The sequence below is a fragment of the Typopeltis vanoorti genome, chromosome 17, assembly GCF_054136105.1.
Source record: "Typopeltis vanoorti isolate ZY-2024b chromosome 17, IOZ_Tvanoo_1.0, whole genome shotgun sequence".
Classification (NCBI taxonomy): domain Eukaryota; kingdom Metazoa; phylum Arthropoda; class Arachnida; order Uropygi; family Thelyphonidae; genus Typopeltis; species Typopeltis vanoorti.
In genome coordinates, this window is record NC_143565.1 from 19427382 (window position 1) to 19450043 (window position 22662).

The 22662-nt window shown below is 35.4% G+C and overlaps 1 protein-coding gene across 1 annotated transcript in view; it reads left to right on the plus strand.

Annotated features, from left to right (window-relative positions):
* The first annotated feature begins 1824 nt into the window (after positions 1–1824).
* Positions 1825–22662, plus strand: part of LOC150097206 (lysosomal alpha-glucosidase-like) — a 152104-nt gene continuing 131266 nt past the window's right edge. The window contains exons 1-3 of the mRNA XM_090406804.1: positions 1825–2570; positions 13112–13266; positions 19076–19241. Of these exons, the coding sequence (XP_090262930.1) occupies positions 1863–2570; positions 13112–13266; positions 19076–19241 (1029 nt within the window). The 5' untranslated portion in view covers positions 1825–1862. The remainder of the gene's footprint in view (positions 2571–13111; positions 13267–19075; positions 19242–22662) is intronic.

The following is a 22662-nucleotide window of genomic DNA, read 5'->3' on the forward strand; positions in this document are numbered from 1 at the left end:
TACATGAGTGCAGGAATGATTGTGAAGAGTTGTGTGCAGATTCTCAGGTTTCGAATTCGAATGGACGGATAATGACATTATATAAGGATAACTGTGGGCCTAAGGGGATGTTGAAATGATGCATGTACACGAATGTTAGAAGTATCAGAAATAAAGGAGAGGAGTTTTTTGACATTAGTCAGCTCAACATGGCCAAAATTCATTGGCAATAGTGAGACCTGGTTGTCATAGAATGATGTAGCTACAGGGATGGAATGTAATGGATATTGTATTTTCAGAGGAGAAAGAAGAAATAAAGCAGGAAGAGGGGTATTACTAATGATAGCTGAAGAACCTCATTCAACAAAAATAGAAGTTAACGAAAGATTGTAGATCTGATGGGAAATGGTTCATTTGAGGCTGGCTGGTGTGGGATAGAGGCCAACAAGAAAAAATATATTGCTGGTTACTGCTAGGCCTAGTGGGTACAGAAGAAAATGTGAACGACAGGCATCAGTAGTTTAGTACAATGAGTGCAGGCTGAACAATTATCATGAGAGACTTCAACTATGGAGATATAGAATGGAAGGAGGAAAGGGCATATGCAAAAAAATTTTTTCTGCCTGTAATGCGTATTGAAAATTGTTATGAAACATAGACGAAAATTCTACAAATAAATAAGTTATAGGATATTATATATTATTCTAATTAAGGAATTAATTAGTAATTTAATGTCTTCTTCTGTTTACTTTTTTAAACTAGTAAAGTGAAGGATATTATATAGGTATTATTTTTATAACCGAGAAAGTAACCAGGTAAGTTTCAAAATTTACTAGAGAGCTTGTACGATAATATAACCTCTGGTATCGTAGTTGCCTTGGACCTCACTACTTTAAACTGCGTATACCTTGTCTGGTTATAATAATATATAATTCCTTAATATATAATATCCTATAACTTGTCTGGTTATAATGGATATATAATATCCTCCATTTTCATAACTAAAGGGACCAAATTGAAGACATTTTTGGCTGTGCACAGATTTGGTCACTTGGTTTTCAAAAAAGATGAATTGGAAAATGTCCAGAGACGATTGACTAAGGTGATTTCTGGTCTCTGGAATGTTAAGAATGAAGAAAGATTGAGAAAATGCAATTTGCAGAAAATTGGTGGATACGAGGAGAGGGGATATGATCGAGATATATAAACTGTTAAGAGGTTATTATCAGATTAATGTGTGTGTGTGTGGGGGGGAGGGTTTGTTGGCATAAAATGGGTGAAGATAGGGAGAGAACAAGAGGTCATCCTGGAAGCTGTATAAGGGGTGAGGAGCAAGTTTTTTGGACAGAGAGTTGGTGAATGATTAGAATGCATTGCCCGAGAGTGCGGTAAGTGCGGAGACAATGATCATATAATGCCGGTGTGATAAACTGTGCGTAACAGTGAGACTTCCGGCGATGAGTCTTTTGACTTCATGGAGGTTTAATAATAATAATAACAATACAGAGTCCATATCTGTTCATGAGCAGAAACCATGTCTTGTAAGTAATGCAATCCGAGGTAACTCTAATGCAATCCGAGGTAACTCTAATGCTGAAGGTTATATATTATCATAAGCCGTTTGATAAATTCTGAAACTTATCTAGTTATAACAGGAAGATATATAATATCCTTCATTTTATTAAACTGGCCTGATTGAAGCCTTTTATGCCTCTAATTTGATGCTTTAAATATTCAGTTTGGGGAATTTCGATGGCGCTGTCATCGGAGAAATCAAAACATAGTTTGAACACGTGTTATTTGTTCGGAATACCAGTGGGATCAATGAATAGCAATCGTACGTTTCTTCTAGTGTGTAATTTGTTTCGGTTAAATAGCATCTGATGACTATCCCAAAAAAGTCGCCGGATAAATTTCCATTAGTTGAAGATGGAGTTCATAATGAAATTTCCGTAGCTGTGGACAATACAGCTATTTCCAGGAAAAGAGGAAAAAATTATATTATATTGCTGTGTACTTTGGGGACTGCAGTACTGTCAGTACTTCTTTTTGTTACTCTGTTAGAAACACTTCATCGTATAATATTACTTAAGCATCCGTACCGAATTTTTATATATATGCAAGATGACTTTCTGAATGAAACCAAGAATGGTATTCCCTCAGGTCCTGATTGGAACATACCATCTCCAAAAGAAGCCTTATCAACAGACAATTCTGCTGATTATCCTCACTTGAAACACCAAAACTTTACTATGAAGAGTTTAGTATGTGCTAATATCCCAGATATTAGGAAGTTCGATTGTTATCCTGATGCAGTGGCATCCGAGCAGCAGTGCATTGACCGTGGTTGTTGTTGGCATCCTTTGAATGTTAATATTTCAGTTGAAAGTGCTCGAGTTTCTCCACACCTTGGCGTTCCTTATTGTTATTATCCTTCGAATTATGTGGGTTATCGTGTTGGTTCAATCAGGGAAATCCTTCGAGGATTTCAGGCAAATCTTCAGCGTGTAACACCATCTGGCTTTCCAAAAGATATACCAAATCTGAATTTCAGTGTCACTTATTTAGATGACCACAGATTAAGAGTTAGAGTAAGTTTTACGTCAGTGCTTTAGCAGCATCTTTTAACTTGATAGATAAATTCATCAGGATGACTTTCGTTAAACCAACTTTTCTTGTAATTGACTTATAATTACAATTTTCTATGAAATGTTCTCTGCAGACATCACACTCTCAGGCAAGGCATTCCAATCTTTCATAACTCTGCATGCAAAAAAACCTACTTATCACTCCCTTTATTCACACCCTCCTTATATAGTTTCCAGGGATGACCTCTTGTTCTCCCCCAATCTCCTACCATTTTATGAAAAACATCTTCATCATTGATCCTATAACAACCCCTTACCAACTTGTACATCTCTATCATATCACCCCCTCTTCTTCCTATCCACTAGACTCTGTAAATTGCATCTTCTCAACCTTTCCTCATATTCAACATTCCAGAGATCGGAAACTACCTTAGTCAATCACCTCTGGACCCTTTCCAACATCTTTTCACCCTTTTGAAAACCATGACCTAATCAAAGCCTTATGCAATGGAACAAGAATCTCATTATTTCTACAAGACAACGTCCTCTCCATCATTCCCAAAATTCGTTATATTGTCCTCACAACTTTTGTCCTCTGAATTTTAGATCCTTATCCATCATCACCTCAAAATTTCATATTCTACTGCCAACGATATATTCCCACCAAGCATAAATTCTACATCCCATCTTTGTTTCCTAGATTTTAAAACCTTACACTTTGCATTGAACTTAACATTGAACTGGCATCTTCCATCTGCTCTGCTCCTCATAGTTCATCCAACTTTGCATCATCTCTCTGTCCAAATCTTCCCCAATATCGTTAACATACAAATTAAAACAGCAGTGGCCCTAAAAAAATACCCTTGAGACACATCACTAGTGACTTTCCTTGTCCGGGATATTGCTACCCCATATACAAATTGTTGATACCTATCATCTTATAATGTGGTAATCTATTACATTTGCTGCAAAAAAATTTTGGGTTCACTATGTGGTGGTATTTTTGTGGTTTGGTGGTCAGTATTTTTACAGTTTGGTGGTCAGTTTTCTTCATCAAATTAACAGTTTTCACATACCTATAATACCTAACTGGCTTTTAGCAGCATGTATATAAGATATGCAAAAATAATAGTAAACAGAGAAAATTATAATTAAAGTTATGAAATTTTGAATTAATAACTTTGGGCATGTGATTGTCATTTCTTTTTGACATCTGCACAAATGAAATAATTGAAGAATATGGAGAAATAATCAGCTAATAGTCATATTAATCAAAGAACAAAAATATACACTTTTTTTATTTTTTTTATGACACTCTTACTCCACAAAAAAAAAAGGTTATAAACATACAGCACATAGTATTGTGGCTGGGCTTAGGTTTGTTAACACAGGCCTCCAAATGAAAGTTGTTGACTTGGCTTTACATTCATATAACTTATTATCACATCCTTCATGCAGCTCCATTGTATAAGGTTCACTCAACAAATAATATATTTATCATACTGAACCTTAAAATCCTTAACATTCCCAGCATTCACAGTATACATTCTGATAATGTGTTCTATTTACCCACAATTCTCCATGTAAAAAATCTACTCCATTCACCCATAATTCTCTACATAAAAAAAAAAGTGCATAAAATAATACAGTGCTGAAACACTGTGCCTTTGTGATAGAGGTTGAACTGAGTCTTCAAGAGAGGGATCATCTATGAGCTTAAATGCACACCTATAGATGGCATCAATGATTTTAAGGGAAGTTTTAGGTACACCACCCCAAACATGTGAGTGGTATTCTAAACATGGACAGATTTGGAATTTTTATATAGTTAGGAGTTGAGTGTAAACTATGCACTTGGATGAAAGAGAATGTCAAGTTTCTTGGATGCTGAGGAGGCTGTTGATGTGATGCATTTATTCTAGAAAAGACTGGAGGTAAACATTAATCCAAGCAAAGGGATCTGATCTTATCTGGTGATTTTTGTATTACTGAGGGTAATGGTAGGTGAACTAGGATCTCTTTAGTGTGAGAAAAGGCAAGACTGCTGTGTTTTGTTGGCATTGAACATAACAGTTTGACCTCCCCCCCCCATTGGAGGATAGTATGTAGATCAATGTTTAAGACACTAGTTGTAGATGATCTTGTAGCCTAGGATGTCAAAGTTTGCTATGCAATTGTAAGAAATATTAAAATTTGTCACATAAGGGCTTTACATGATTTGTCACATTTTTGACAAATTGTGTAACGTTCTGCTGCCTCTCTTTTCATTATGAAATTATCACATTAAACAGAATGTGTCAAGTCTATTTACACAGCTCTTGGTGACATATAACTGAAAGTTAAACAAGAAATAAAGCAGTATGTTCAAATAGCGATTCTAGTAATGGTTAAACCTTCTTGAATACTTTCACTTGAATGTTTTTTTTTTAAGTTTGTGTGAATTCTAGAATGTTTTCTGTTGCAAATATTCTAGACACCTCAATTAATACAATAAATAAATAAAAAAACAATGTTTCTGTATGTGTGTGATGCTTTGCAGATGCTAGCCTGGTTGGCAGAGTGGCTAGTTTATCCACTCTTCAGCCATATGGCTGTGCATTCAAATCCTGCCATGGGCATGATTTGAGTTCATACAGTTTCTGGCTGTCTTTAGATGGAAAAAGAATTTTATTGTTTGGTGCAAAAATACTTTCCTGCATATTGGAGGCCTGAAGTGGCTTGAAAAGGTTTCATATTTGATCTCCAGATTATGAAAAAAAATACCCCCCCCTCCCAAAAAAAAATTATTATTATTATTATCTGACTTCCAGAGTCAAAGGGGTCTTATTGTGGGAGGCCTCTACCCTCTCATATCAAAAGATTGAGCCCTGCTTTAAACCCATTCACAGTTTCTGCACTCGCCACACTTTTAGGCAATGCATTCCACTTGCCAATTACTCTTCATGCAAAGAACCTGCTTCTCACTCCCCTGCTCCATATACAGCTTCCATGGATGGCCTCTAGTTCAACCCTTGCCTCCCTTTACTCTATGAAATATCTTCTCTACATTAATCTGGTAACAATCCCTCATAACTTATATGTCTTAATCATATCCCCTCTTCTTCTTCTTCTTCTATTCACAAGGTTCTGTGAATTGTATTTCCTCAATCTCTCCTCGTATCTGATATTCCATAGACCTGAGACTAACTTAGTAAACCCTCTCCAGTACATCCCCATCCCCCTGAAAACCAGGTGAACAAATCTGCACACAGTAGTCCATATGCAACCTGATCAAAGCCTTATGTAGGGGAACCAGAACCTCTTTGCTTTTGCATGTCAATGTCCTCTTTATTGCCATAATCTGTTAGCAGGTTCTTACAGTTTTAGCAGTGTGACTCCTAAACTTCAAGTCTCTGTCCACTATCACTTCCAGATCTCTCATCTCCTTCACCTCCTTCAAAATTTCTCCATTAATTTTATAATCTGCACTCCATCCTTGCTTACCAAATTTCAAGACCTTACGCTTTGCAACATTAAACTGATAGCTCCAATCATTTGCCCACTCACATAGTCTGTTCTGATCCTTCCGCAAGGCCATAATGTCTGCTCTACTTCTCATTGCCACTTCCCATCTTGGCTTCATCAGCAAACAGCTGCACATCTCCAGTTAAGCTCATCCCAATGTTATTAACATACAAGTTAAACAATGTCCCAAAACAGATCCCTGTGGCACTTCACTAGTTACCTTCTGCTTTTCAGATGCCACTCCTCCATATACAACTTGCTGATACCTGTCCGACAGCCAGTCAGCTATCCAACTTGCTAGCCTGTTATCTAATCCCATCCATTTCAGTTTAGCTACCAGCTTGTCATGTGGCAGTCTATCCAAGGCTTTTGAAAAATCTAAGTACACCACCGTATATGCAGCTCCTTTATCGAGTGAGTTTGTCACCTTGTTGTAACATGTAAGCAGATTGCTGGAACATGATCAAGCCTGACAAACTCATGCTGACTATAATAAAGAATACTGCTATTATCAATCCAGTTCTGAATCCTATTTCTCATCAACTTCTCTAATACTTTAACACCCTAGACATGCATTGGCCTATAATTTGTGTCCTTAGTCTTATCCCCCCTCCCCACCCCTTTGTGAAGTGGAATAATTTTTCCCACCTTCTATTCCTTTGGGACTTGCCCCAAATGTGTGTGTGTGTGTGTGTACACACACATATACATACATACATACATAGTTTATTTACAATATGATACAGTTATTTAAATTAAGGGGATGTTAAATCCCACATTGTTTTAAAACCAAATAAGATACTCAAAGATCGGAATCAAAGAGTTTCATGCCGAATATAGTAACTATAAAAGTATCGGCGACTACTAGCGTAAGCTAAAGCATGTAGTCCAAAGTACGTAGTACAAACTAGGGCAACTCGTAGCAAAGGTGGCGAAAGTTCTGATCGCTATTCTTAGTAATTCCCATAATGTAAAACCCATCTCCTAGGAGATGTATGATGTTATACATTATGGTGGGAGGTCACTAACCAGACCAGTTTCGATCTTTATTGAGATCTTTGGTCTAGCTACTCACTGATGAAATCTCAATAAAGATCGAAACCAGTCTGGGTTTGAGGTATTTTTCACTGACATTTTAACTTCATGTTATGTGTGTGGATCCATGAGTGAATAATTTTTCATACACTCACAGGATTAACAAGACATTTAAACAACAAAAAAAAAAAGATGTGTTTTGTTAATTTTTTCGTTATTTTTATTTTTCCCTACATGATATTCTTTAGTTTTATTTTTTGTTTTTTTTTAACCCTAATAATTGTTATTTAAACAAAACTAAAATTATGACCTGTCGAAGATTTAATAGTATAGTCTGCAGAGTGATTACAATATCAGTGTTTTCTTGTCAGGAATAACCCTAGAACTGTCAAAGAAATAAGTATAATCTGTAAAATATTAGTTCTCTCATTTTTAGTTTCCATGTACTATATCCAGGCGAACTAGAAACAGTGACACATTAAACTTATTTACAGTTTCTTCTGTTAATACAAGTTCTGCTACATGCATAGCATTCCATTCACCTGCCACTCTCCAAGCAAAAAAAAAAAAAACCTACCACTTCACAACCAAAAAACTCCTATCCTTATTCCCATTCATATCCTCCTCATAAATTCCAGATGTTTCTATCCTCTCTCTTAACTTTAAGATTAAAAAAAAAAGAAGAAATCGCTACATAGTAATCTGGTACGCCTGAACACACTTATACACCTTCTGTCCAAAAAGAAACTGAACTTTTTGAAAAATAAAAGAAACTAGTGGCGCCACCTGTCGTATCTTTTTTGTTGTCGAGAGCGGCAACCTTCATTAGTGTTGTATCAACAGTTTATGACATTTGTTTCATTAGAAGCTGAGTTATAGTGCCAAGAGTGACAGTGTGTTTTGACGAACGGTCAGAAAATGATTTCAAACAGAGAGCCGCAATTGACTTTTGTGTTAAACTTGGTAAAAGTTTTACCGAAACGCATCAAATGCTTCAAAAAGCATACGGTGATGAATGCTTATCCCGTACTCAAGTTTACGAGTGGTTTAAGCAATTTCAAAGTGGTCGTGAGATGCTTGAGGACGACAAAAAGCTGGGCCATCCAAAAACTGGACTGACGAAGTTAACATCCAAAAAGTGCGTGATTTCATCAAAAATAACCCGAAATCATCTGTGAGATTGATTGAAGATGAATTGGGGATTCCAAAATCAACTGTGCACAACATTTTGACTGAGAGTTTGGACCTTCGTAAATTGAATTCGTGATTTGATGACCAAAAAAATATCGAATTGAACACTGCAAGGACCTTATTAAAACCGCTCGTAAGGACTCAAACTTCCTTGAAACGATCATTACTGGTGACAAAACATGGTATTTTGAGTATGAGCCCCAAACAAAGTGCTGAGTGGAGACCCACCAGAAGAGGGGCATCTGAAAAAAAAGTCACTCGGAGAAGTCAAAAGTAAAGACGATGCTGATTTGTTTCTACGATTCCAAGGGCATTATCCACAAAGAATTCATTCTGCCTGGCCAGACAGGATGAATATCGGGATGCAGGCAGCTGGTCACTTTTGCTATAATGCACCATCTCATTGTTAGAACATTGTGAGACAGTTTTTGAGCAAAAACCAAGTTTATGTGTTGGATCACTTGTCGTATTCACCTGATTTAGCACACCATTGAAAACAAGCGGCAGTAATCATGATCAACAGTATCCCAAAAACCGATATAAAAACTCATTTAACGAATTAATTGACCATGGCAAACGCTGTATCAAAGCTTAGGGAGAGTATATTGATTAAAATAAATGATTTGAATAATTGGCCTGTGTTTTATTTTCTATCAAAACTTTGGTTTCTTTTTGGACAGAGGGTGTATGACCAGTATGAGAGGAGAATAGTTCTGAAACACAAGGAAAATCCAAAGGAATTCTTTTGTTATGTGGCCAGTAGGAGGAAGAATGATTGTGGAAGCTTGACATTGTTAGACAACAATGGGAGTGGAGTTATTTAATGATAATTTTATTGGGGTATTTAATCCTGAAGAAGTAGGTTTTAATACTGTGAGGTCATGGGATTTGCCACACATTTTGAAGGAATATGCTAAAGAACTGACAGCTCCATTAACTTGCCTTTTAGGTGAGAGTTTAGTTATGGGAAAGATACCCAAGGAGTGGAAGTACCACACCATAAGGGTGGTAGTAGAACAGTACCAAACTATAGACAAGTTTGTATTTCTTCAGTAGTTATTAAGATTTTGGCAAAATTGGTGAGAGATCATAACAGCATTGGGCAGATGAGAGTAATGTTATTTCTGAGAGTTAGCATGGATTTGTTAAGGGTTACTTGTGTTTTAGTAATCTGATTGTCTTTTATAATAAAATAACAAGAGCAGCATTTGATGAGGGAAAGGCATATACTGCCTTTTATTTTATTTTTTATTTTATTTTATGATAAGCTGATATTTAAGTTATAGCACATGGTTTAGATGTCAGTTTAGTAAATTTTGGGCGTGCAGAGTGATTGAACTGTGGAATATTACCTGATAGGGTTGTAAGAGCACGAACAGTGAATGAGTTTAAGGAGTGGTATGATATATTGTGTTTTAGTATGGGTCTCCTACAACGAATCTTGTGACTTTGTGGAGGTCCTGAATAATAATAATAATAATAATATATCTCAATCACATCACTTCCTCTCCTATTGAGCAGGCTCTGCAAGTGGCATTTCCTCAATCTAGCTTGATATTTGACATTCCAGAGACCTGAAGCTGCCTTAATCAGTCTTTCCTGGACTTTTTTTTTTCCCCAAAATTGCTTCATCTCAGAAATGAAATCACCAAATCTTCACATTGTAGACTACCTGTGATCTCAGAACTTTCTAAATGGAACTGTAACTTGTTTATGTCTACATGTCATCATACTCCTCCTCGTTATATTCTCACTTTAGTCTCTCCCATTATCGTTACCAAATCAGTTAAACAATTATAGGCTTAAAACAGATCCCTGAACCACATTAGTGATGTGGTTCAGGGATCTTTGGCTTGGCTGTCCATCTCCTTATTAATTTATTATTGAACCTCATCTGTCCTATTTTAAACACTAATTTGTCATGTGTCCATATGTTCAGAATCTTGAAAAATCTAGATGTATAAGTGTGTGTATAATATATGTAAGTAAATTACTAAAATGTAACTTTGTCTTGATGAATGGAAGGCACACTTCCAAACTCTTCTAAACATACCAACCCCAAACATTGATTTCATCTCAAAAACCTTAGTACCGAAATTCTTAGCATCAACTGCGACGATTTCACCATGCAGAAGTTCACAATGGCTCTTCAACAACAAAAAAGCAGGAAAATCACCAGGAGCAGATGGTATCACAGTTGAGGCTTGAAAGCACTGCTCTACAGACATCAAAGAACACTTCTACATATATATAACTTTGCACTTTCCTCTGGGACAGTTCCTGAACAGTGGAAAGAAGGTCTAATAATACCAATTCAAACAAAGGGTAACCTGAACAAACCTGAAAACTACAGAGGAATCACACTCCTTTCTACTCCACTAAAAATCTACAATAGAATGATCTTAAATTGAAATGAACCACATATAACTCCGTTACTTCGTACAAACCAGGCTGGATTCCTCAAAAAACATGGTACTCTAGAATACATTCACCATCCGAAGACTAATAGAGGGTTTAAAGGACAAGAACTTACGATTGCTTTTGAACTTTATTGACTTTACTAAAGCCTTTGATTCAGTTGACTGGGAATGACTATGGGAAACACTCAAACTTTATGGCATTACACCTAAAATAAAATTAAGGTATCCTACCAGGGATATCAAGCCACAGTACTAGTTAATGGAGATAAAACAGACAGTTTTCCCATCACCACAGGAGTCCTACAGGGAGATACTCCAGCCCCATACCTGTTCATCATGACTATATTTTTAAATTAATTCAAGTTAAATCTGGAATCCTCATCAAAGACCCATATATACAGTGCACCTTGAAGACCTGAGCTTTGCAGATGATATAGCCCTCATTGACTCCAACATTACAGATGCCCAAAACCACTTTAACAGCCTTAGAGAACTGCAGAAATATTTGGACTAAAAATAAACTCCCAAAAAACAAAGATATTAAAAAATCAGATAGATGGGCACATCTAGAATCACACATCTCAGATTCCTTCACAGACATTAAGACAAGAAAACAGAAAGCACTCCAGTTCCACAGAAGTCTTAATAAAGTATGGAAGTCGAGCCTCACTCAAAGGAGATGAAGATTCATCTTTACAAGTGCACCAGCCAGTCTATCTTTCTGTACAGCTCCCAGACCTGGAACATCTCAACAAAAGCAGCAACCAATATTATAAATATCTTTCTAAGAAAAAGGAACTACTTGTCTAAGAAATATCCTGGATTACTCCTGGCATACCGCATTAGATGAAATATTAGATGACACCCAGCAAGATCCTCTAGTCAGCACTAGAGGATCTTGCTTATTTGTTTTGATTGTTTTTCCTATTTATAATTATAAAATTATAAATAAATAATGATGATGAACTTTGTCTTATCAAACCCATGCTGACATTGTTATTAGCCTAGTCATGATTTTAATCCTAACCAGTGTCTCTAAAAAATTAGTGACCATTTCAGGTATACTGGAAAATTACAGGAGAGATACTACCCTTGTATTTGAAGCATCTCAGTGTTATCAGCTCCTCTTCTCCATTATGAAGTGAACAATTTTATCCTTTTCATTTCATGACTTTAAAATTAAGGCGAGTTGGCTTCATTCAAAGCCCATTACAACACGTGCAGCTGCTGCCCAACATACCTTCACACACCTCAAAACCCACAGTACAAGTTTCGTTTCCTCCTCATCCTCCATCCCTGCTACTGTATTGTGGAACAGTCTTTCCTCTGCTGTTTCCTGAGGAATACAATATACAGGCTTTTAAATCAAATATAAACAAGTTTCTCCTTTACCAACCCACTACCCATATACAGATCAACCAACCTCTTGTGTATGGGCTTAACATAAAAATATATATATTGGGGTGGCAGGGTTTTTTATTCTACAAAACAGCCTGTGATAATATACCCTCCTCATGTCTCTAGTTTGCTTAAACTGAAATTATTCCATTCAAACCAAATCCTGTTGCAGCTTTTTTTGTTAATCATATAGTTAATGAGACATTTAAAGCATTTAAGATGACGAGCTCTCACCATCCATAAAATAACAAAACTGCCTTTCTTGCTCATTTAAGTACTAGCATTGCATTATATATAGTGCATTTCACTTACATGTTTGTTGGAGTCATTTCTTTGTCTATGCTAGTTTCCCTCTGTTATCATCCTTACCATTAATATCACCAAAATCTATTACCAATGGATTTAATGAAATGCTTATATTAACATTTTTCCAACCATCTCAACTTTGTTCTAATTTGGATTCTTTTAAGTATCTAAGCCAGGGCAACATGATCTGAAATTAAAGAAAATAGTGTGCTAGCATTGCATCAAATCTCAAAAATATTTAACAACAGCTGAAATGAAATTGCTGAATTTGTGAATGATGTAATTCTTGAGATTAATGTCATTCATTCATTCATCCATTCGTGTTCAGTAAGGCCTAAAATGAATGAAAGTGCTATTCAGGTCTGTAGTTTTCATCTCAATGATAAAATCTTCATGTTGGAGAGTGATAAAAAATTTGTGTTTCAGAAAGATGCTCTCGTGATATTATCAATCTTACTCTGAAAATGTTAATAATAATAAGAGACTGTTGATACATTTTAAAATGGTCACTAATTAAAAATAATTTTTTATATTAATTTGGAAATGTTCCAAAGAGGGATTAATGTCATCAACATTTGCCATTTAAAGCTGTTATTTGTGATTATTTGATTTCATTTGAAGTGAACTAGTTCTAGTGGGCACATGATACATATTTCAGTTTTTATAGTAGACTTATTTTTTTGCATTTAGATAACAGATCTTGATCATGAAAGATATGAAGTTCCCGTGCTGAATGTGGATATGAATATCAACAGTGAAGAAATTGTTTCCAGGCCTTTATATGATGTAACATTAGATAGTAATGGAAAATTTCAAATTGTAAGGAAAGAAACAGGAATAGCAATGTAGGTTTTGTTTCTTTAAAATATTTTCTAATAGTTAGTGTATAGGTTTTTAATGTGAGATAAGAAAAAAAAATTACATTTCTATGATTGCAAAATTTTAACTTTTGTTTGAATTACTAACAAGATATTTTACCAATTACCAGCATTATTTTAGACTGTGTCTCTGTAGAAAGATTTTTATCACAAATCACTTGCCCTTTTGTAACCAAGTAGAAAAACTTTCTATACCTATCTCTGTTACAGAGTATTATAGTTAGTATGATTTCTGCTTTAATTCAGCTTGGTGTCTCTTCTGAGTTTGGCTCCCACTGATAAGACCTCAATAAATCTCAAAACTGGTCTGGGTAGTGGCCCTCCCATAATCCATAGCATCATGCAAATCTGAAAGAAAGTGTGTTTTGCATTATGGTATGCTGGGGAAATCAATGTGAAGTCATCAGCCTCTATATACAAGTTGCCTCGTTGAAGATACTTCACACAAACTTTGTTTGCTTACACTTGGATCAAGGATTAAACTAGAATATAATTTTTTGGCAAGTTTAATTTAATTTATGAAAATTAAATTGTTGATATTATTTTTGAAAAGCTGAGGTTGCAGTCCTTGGAAGATTCTTCATGAGGATGGCTCTTTTAGAAAACAGAGATTGATAGAATGAAAGATGAATGGGAATAGCAGGTTTGGTGGGTTAGCATTTCAGCTGTAAATGGATGTTGAACAGCTGTTGCTATCTTGTAGCTATTGAACTTATTATTGTAAGTTTAGCAGAAATGGAAGGTGGAATGAATGTGAGTTCTGTCTTTGAAAATATCTACACAAGAGATTTACTATGCAGAAACTAACTGGAGGTGACACAGTGACTGGAAAGAGTCTGTTAGAGAGGATTCATCAATTAGCCAAACTGTCCTTTTCTAGGCAGCATCAAAAATGTAGGTATTTTTGGTGCATTATCCCTAATCGGAAAATAGTATTGGGTGCATTTGAGATTGTATGATTTGCTGGCTTTGTGTTGTTAATGGTCATAGATGCATAATATGAGGGTGGGGGAGAAGGAACATGAGGCAAGAAGATGTCTTTGTAATATAGATTAGTTGGCTGACATGGGAGATCAAGGGTTTATTTTAACAGAAAAGGAGATATGTGAGGAAATGAACAAACTGCTGTGGGTTGGTGAGCAAGGACTGGAAATTCTAACTTTTATATATATGTATATATGACAATTTTACTGTTGAAAGGTTAAAAACTTATAACACATTAGTATACTTGGTAAGATAGTTGGTTAGATAAACTTGTAACCCTTTTCTATCGAGAGAGAGAGAACTATATCACTTTTTCAAGCCACTTCAGACCTCCAGTAAGTGTGAGACCAAGTTATGCTCCCACTGGCATGGGGGGGAGAGGTGATAGAGAAAATCATCTACTAAAATAACTACATAGCAGTTATTGAAATTATATTCATGTAACTCATCTTCTCTATATGGGATAAATCAGGTATACCAAACATCTCCACAGCATGAAATAAATGGTGCAGATTATTGTTGAAATGGAAGCATATATATTTTATCCATACATGGTCTGTTAGAATTTTGTCAGTTTTCAACATTATTGCTCATTGCAACAATGACAAAAATAAAATAATAAAAAATACCTTATCATGAAAGAAATATCAATGTGTATAACATATGAAATAATTTTAGGATGTATAATTTTTGCCTGTATATCAAGAATATTCTTACTTTAATTAAAAAATTGGAAAAAACACAAGCATGTATAATGTGAACTTCAGTTTGAACATGAAGGCAAAAACATGATTAGTGCAGAACAACATAGTTTAATGTAAGTCCTAATGATGTTAAGAAAGCTATGCACTAAGTTAGATGAGCAGAGTGCTTATAAGATGTTAAGAAGAGTAATTTCCCATAAAGGGGATAATTGTATTCCACCCCCAGTCCAGTCTGTTGAGATTAGGGGGGGGTGTTGCAAGGTTTTACTGCTCTCTCTCCCTCTTTCTCTCATGCATTCTATCAAAATTAAAAATTTTGATGTATGTCATTATTATAAAATAAACATTATCAAATAATAATAAAAATAAAAAAAATAAAAAAAAAATAAATAGAAAAAATGATGGTACAACATGACAAAATTTCATGCCGGCTGGGGCGTCGCCCGGTTAAACAAGGCCCCCGTTGTTTTCGCCGGGGAACCAGGGCAAACAGCGAAAAGTCAGCTACTGGAACAAATCTGAAAACAAACCCCAACTCAACATCACCAGAGTTAAAGATCGGTACTATCAACGTAAGAAGCCTGAATGGCAAAGAAATGGAGCTAGCTGAGGAATTAGATAAGTACCAGATCGACATAATAGGGGTGACTGAAACAAAAAAGACCAAAACTGGTGAGATCTTTCTGAGCAATAAATACAAAATGTTATATTCAGGCAATGACAATCAAGGAAAAGAAGGAGTAGCCATAGTATTCAACACAAAATACGAGGCTAATCTTCTTGAATGGCAGTCAGTCTCAAGTAGAGTAATGTGGGCAAATATGAGAATGGGGAACTGGACAATGAGACTTATTTGTGCCTATGGTCCCACAGAAGGTTCTACTAAGGTAGAAGTGGAGGAATTTTTTGAGGCTTTAGAAAAAGCAACTGACGCAATGAAAAAGGAAAAGTTGGTCCTTGTTGGGGATCTAAATAGTAGAGTAGGAAATGATTGTGAGACATACAAAAATATTTTGGGAAAATTTGGAGAAAAGAGCAAAGCTAATAATAATGGCAAATATCTGTTGGATTTCTGCTCAGGACATGGACTGGTTATTACTAACACCATGTTCCAACATAAAAATGTGCACAAATTCACATGGAGAGAAGAGGCTAGGAATAAGAAAAGTCTCATTGACTATGTTATTGTTGATAGTGATGTTTTCTCCCTGGTGCAGGACAAGAGAGTGTACAGAGGATTTGAAATTGGAAGTGATCACTATTTAGTCTTGAGCAGGATAAAATTGAATTTCATATTGAAAAGAATAACATGTAAGAAAGTTTTAAAGCGAATAAAAGTTGAGCAGCTCTCAGATGTGAACTGTAGACTAAAATACAGAAATATTATTGAAAAGAAAATGAAAGAGTTTGAGAACAGGAATCAAACCTTGGAGATTCAGTGGCAAACTCTGAAGGAAACATTGATTGATTCTGCCAGAGAGGCATGTGGTGAGGTTGTGTGCAAGGATAAAAAAATCAGAACTCCCTGATGGACACAGGAAGTTAAAGAGGCAGTGAAGGAAAAGAAGAAAGCATATCAAAAGTTCCCGGCAAATAAGTCAGCTTTTACTCTTACAGAATACAGAGACAAATGTAAGAAAGCTAAACAGTGTGTAAAACTAGCTAAACAAAAGTCATGGGAGGACTTTGGCAAGAATATAGAAAATAAATATCAGGAAGGTGGCAAAATATTCTGGAGGTTGTTGAAGAAGCTTAGGAATGGAGGAAAGAGTGCTGTAAAAGGAATTAGAGATGATAAAGGTGAAATGAAAACAGGAGAAAAAAATATCCTTGAAGTATGGAGTAATTACTTTGAAAAACTGCTAAATGAAACAAGCAGTGATGACAGCACAGTGATAAAAAACACTGACCAGGCATGCAGTCAGGAATACATATCCATACTTGAAGTAGAAAAAGCCATCAAGGGCTTGAAATGTGGAAAGGCAGCAGGAGTAGATGATATTCGACCAGAAATGCTGAAGTATGGTGGTATAAGAGTCTTACAGTGGCTGCACTGCATAGTTCAGAAAGCCTGGACAGAGGGACGAATTCCCGATGATTGGATTAGAGCTCTCATAGTACCCATATATAAAAAGGGAAATAAAACTGAATGTGAGAATTACAGAGGTATTTCCCTACTGAGTGTTCCTGGCAAGATCTATGCCAGTATACTTGAGAAACGGTTGAGAAGAATTGTGGAAGAAAAGCTTGGTGAAGAACAAGCTGGATTCAGGCCAAATAGAGGCTGTCAGGATCAGATCTTCACTTTACGACAAATAGTCGAGAAAGCATGGGAATATAACAAAGATCTGTATTTAAGTTTTGTCGATTTGGAAAAGGCATATGACAAGGTGCCAAGAGAGAAGCTATTCAATACGCTGCAGTTATATGGTGTCAGTGGGGCATTATATCAAGCAATACTTAGTTTTTATTTGAGTTGTGAGTCAGCAGTTAGAATTGAAGAAAGTACAGGAAGATGGTTTAATGTTAAATCTGGTGTGAGACAAGGATGTACATTATCCCCTCTGTTATTCATTATCTATATGTATCACATTATGAAGGAATGGGGTATTAAACCTGATATCAAAATTGGAGATGTTAATGTCAGCTCTTTGCTTTATGCGGATGATGTCATACTTCTAAATAAATCCGCTACAAGTCTGCAAGATTCTCTGACTAAATTGAATAGCTGTTGTAATAGATATGGTATGAAGGTCAGCAATAAAAAGACAAAGACAATGAAAATAGGCAGAATCATTGAAAATGTCAACTGTGTTGTGAATGGAGAACCTGTGGAACAAGTAAAATATTTCAGCTACTTAGGCACAATTTTTACTGAAGATGGTAAACTAAATATAGAAATAGACAACAGAATCAGCAAAGCTGGTATGGTGGGAAGTCAATTGAATAAATTCATATGGAATAAGAAAGAAATTAGTCGGAACACTAAATTAGCTGTATACAAGACTGTGTTCAAACCAGTTTTAACTTATGGATCTGAGAGCTGGGTCAGAAGTAAAACACTTGACCAAAGACTAGAGACCGCAGATATGAGAGTCCTGAGAAAGATTAGAGGCGTGAACAGATGGCATCAATGGCAATATCATATTAAAAATGAGGATATTAGGAAAGAACTTGACATTGTCAGCATCCAGGAATGCGTTAGCAGAGCTAATCTCAGATGGTATGTTCACTTAAATAGAATGGGAGAGGAAAGATTAGCAAAACAAGTGTTTTCTGCCAGGTTGGCAGGAAAACGACCCAGAGGAAGACCAAGATATAGGTGGATTGATACGGTACAAAGTGCCTTAGACGATAGAAATATAAGATCTGATAATGTTGGAGTCTTGACAAGTAACAGACTGATTTGGAGGAAAATTGTAGATAGGAAGTTAGTAATGATGTAATTTTTTCATGTAGTACTGTGATATCCTGTACACCCCTTTAGGGTACATTGCAGGAATTTGATGATGATGATGACATTATCAAATGTTTCATATATCTGAGGCTATGAACTTTTCAGTCAGTCTTTGTCTAAAGTTGACCTCAAAGAACTGTGTAGTCGAATTGATGTCATGATTATCTTAGATGAACTAAGATAATCATGACATCAATTCGACTTATATTGTCTTGTAGTAATAATAATAGCATATTTTTATTAAGTATATTTTTTGAAGAAAATTATGATAGTGATGTAAAAATATGAAGTTGCTTTACTTGATTTTATTATTATAGTAACTTGTTTTAAAGTTTTATTAAATATAAATTGTATTCATAAATGATATTTAAATTTATTGTACTTGTTTATTTGTTAAACTTGTATTAAAATGAATTCCAATTATGAAGCTCTTTTATCTTAATTGTACAGATACAAAAGTAAAATTTGGTTATTTGATATGTCTCATATTGCTGTACAAGAAAAGTTGTTCATATACTAAATAAAATATTTTCCATGTTATTTTTCAGATTTGCTTTGCTATAAGACTATGTACATTTATATTTTTGTTTCTTTTCTTCCTCCCTTTCCCTATTTACCTTTTGAACTTTAGCTTTACTACCAATCTTTCTACTTTGGTGTTTTCTGATCAATTTATTCAGCTCTCTTCTCTCTTGCCTTCACATTACATATATGGTCTTGGGGAGCACAGAACCAAGCTTTTAAAAAGTACCCAGTGGACAAAGCTTACTTTCTTTAATCGAGGTGATGCTCCTGTTGTAAGTTTACTTTTCTTATCATGTTTATTTCTTTTTAAACTGTCTTTCCTAAAAGAAGGAAAAATAATACATCTTTTCACCCTATAAAGCAAAGCCAAAATATTTGTGTTGAAGTACATATTAAGGATATTTAGTTTACTAATGACAATAGGTTTATAGCCTTTTATGGAGGGGGGGATACACAAAAAAATCTGTTTGAAACAAAACTTGTTTTTTTTTGTTGTTGGGTTTTTTATATGTGGTTCCCACCCATGAAAGATTTTCGTAAACCTATTGTACAATCGTATCATGGATGGGCTAAGGATTTTTTTTCTATTTTTATTAATTTTCTATTTTTTTTATAGTTTTATTTTTGACATAGTTTGGAAACCCTACTCTAGTAACCAAACATGGAACATTTTCATGCAACTTCAGGTCTCCAGTAAGCAGGATGGTGGTCTCACACCTGGAATGAAGTTCATCATCATTATCATCATCAAATTCCTGATATATATACCCTCAAGGGATGTACAGAATATGATAGTACTACATGAAAAATTTACATCGTTACTAACTTCCTATCTATAATTTTCCTCCAAATCAGTCTGTTAAATGTCAAGACTCCAATATTATCAGGTCTTATATTTCTGTCTTCTAAGGCACTTTTTACTGTATAAATCCACCTGTATCTTGGTCTTCCTCTGGGTCTTTTTCCTGCCAACCTGGTAGAGAACACTTGTTTTGCTAATCTTTCCTCGCCCATTCTGTTTAAGTGACCATACCACCTGAGATTAGCTCTGCTAACGCATTCCTGGATGCTGACAATGTCAAGTTCTTTCCTAATATCCTCGTTTTTAATATGATATGCCATCTTCATGCCTTTAATCTTTCAAAGGACCCTCATATTTGCGGTCTCTAGTCTTTGGTCAAGTGTTTTACTTCTAACCCAGCTCTCAGATCTATAAGTTAAAATTGGTTTAAACACTGTCTTGTATACAGCTAATTTAGTGTTTTGGCTAATTTCTCTCTTATTCCATATGAATTTATTCAATTGACTTCCTACCATACCAGCTTTGTTGATTCTGTTGTCTATTTCCATATTTAATTTACCATCTTCATTAAAAATCATGCCTAAGTAGCTGAAGTGTTTTACTTGTTCTATAAGTTCTCCATTCACAATGCAGTTGATATTTTCATTATTTCTGCCTATTTTCATTGTCTTTGTCTTTTTAATGCTGACCTTCATATCATATCTATTACAACAGTTATTCAGTTTAATCAGGGAATCTTGCAAACTTGTAGCAGATTTATTTAGAAGTATAACTAACATCATCCGCATAAAGCAAAGAGCTGAGATTAACACCTCCAATTTTAATATCAGGTTTAATACCACTTTCCTTCATAATGTGATCCATATAGATAATGAATAAGAGAGAGGATAATGTACTTCCTTGTCTGACACCAGATTTAACACTGGTGTCAGACAAGGAAGACTAAGTATTGCTTGATATAATGCCCCATCAACACCTATAACTGTAGCATTTGAAATAACTTTTCTCTTTACACCTTGTCATATGCCTTTTTCAGATCTACAAAACTTAAATACAGATCTGTGTTATATTCCCATGATTTCTCAACTATATGTCGTAAAGTGAAAATCTGATCCTGACAGCCTCTATTTGGCCTGAATCCATCTTGTTTTTCACCAAGCTTCCCTTCCACAATCCTTCTCAACCATTTCTCAAGTATACTTGCATATATCTTACCAAGAACACCCAATAATGAAATGCTTCTGTAATTTTCACATTCAGTTTTATTTCTCTTTTTATATATAGGTACTATGAGAACTCTACTCCAATCATGTGGAATTCGTCCTTCTGTCCAGGCCTTCTGAACTATGCTGTGCAACCACTGTATGACTTTTATACCTCCATACTTGAGCATTTCTGGTTGAATATCATCTACTCCTGCTGTCTTTCCACATTTCAGGCTTTTGATGGCTTTTTCCATTTCAAGTATGGATATGTGTTATTGACTGCATGCCTGGCCAGTGTTTTTTACCACTGTGCTGTCATCACTGCTTGTTTCATTTAGCAGTTTTTCAAAGTAATTACTCCATACTTCAAGGATATCTTTTTCTCCTGTTTTCATGTCACCTTTTCATCACCACGTAAATACAATCGCAACTTCCATGCCCACAGGATTCAAATCCAGCCTGTTGGTTGGAGAGTAGATATGCTAACTACCTGGCCAACAAGGAGACAAATAGTTAAATGTCATCAGCAGAGAATACCATAAAAAGTAATAAAATGCAATTTTTACCTAGGCAGAAGTAATTTCCATTGGCTAGGTAAATTATTACTGAAATTGCACTGCAGTGCAGTGAAGTAATCATCAAACAGTGTGATCTTTTTCTAAAGTTTACATCTTCAAAAACACGCCAGAGAAGGAGTAGAGAAATTGACCGTGTTTGGAACAAATGATTTGCAAGTAAGTTTGCGAACAAATGATTCGCAAACTGTTCAGCATGTGAAAGATGTGGTGCAATTTTAAGTGTTATTGGGAACAGTAAAATGGAAACATAAAAGTCGTGAGTATGTTGCTGAGGTAATAATAATAGTTGAGAGCTGAGTAACAGTGATTATGAATAATTAGGATAAAAAAGAAGAGAAACATGGAGTTTGTTGATGTAAAATAAACTTAAGAATAGTCAGTACTGTTTGCTGGAAATGGGTTGCATTTGAATGGCATTGGTGAGGACTAAGAGTATAATCTGTCAGGATAGGCATGAGATGAACAATTGTGGCATCAAAAGTAAGGTGTATGGATGGCATTACTGGGGAGAAATAAGAAATTAAACTTTTTGTAAGATGATAGAGTGAGGAATTGTGAAAAGGAAAGGAAGACAGGAAAAAGGAGCAGTGTTTGTGATTTTGATCAAATCATTGCTATCAGATGATATCCTGACAGAATGGAGTGTAGTGGATCTACCATCATTTTGAGAAGACAAAAATGATAGAAGGTATGGTGAGTAGAGCATTATCAGTGATCTCAGAAGAGTTGTCCCCCTCTCCAAATGGAGTTGGGGGGACAACTCATTAAGCAACAGTGCTGCTGGCTTTGGAGTTGTATGGTGCAGGTAAACAGGAATTCTAAATATTGGTGGGTTGTTTCTGTAGGCCAGAAAGTGTAGAGGGAGCCTATGCTGTTAAAAAATTAGGATTGGTGGGTAACAGGTAAGTAGGTAGGTAATAATTATGAACATTTTTAACTTGAAAGCATCAGTATATTTAATTTATTAATAACACTCATAATGCATTTATAAAAGTCACTAGTTGGTTGGTGAGAGTGATTTAACATTGAAAGTGGCCATTTGTGCAGATTTTGCTGTAGAAAAAAAAAGATAACACAAGATACCATAGCATTAAAATTTGAAATAAAG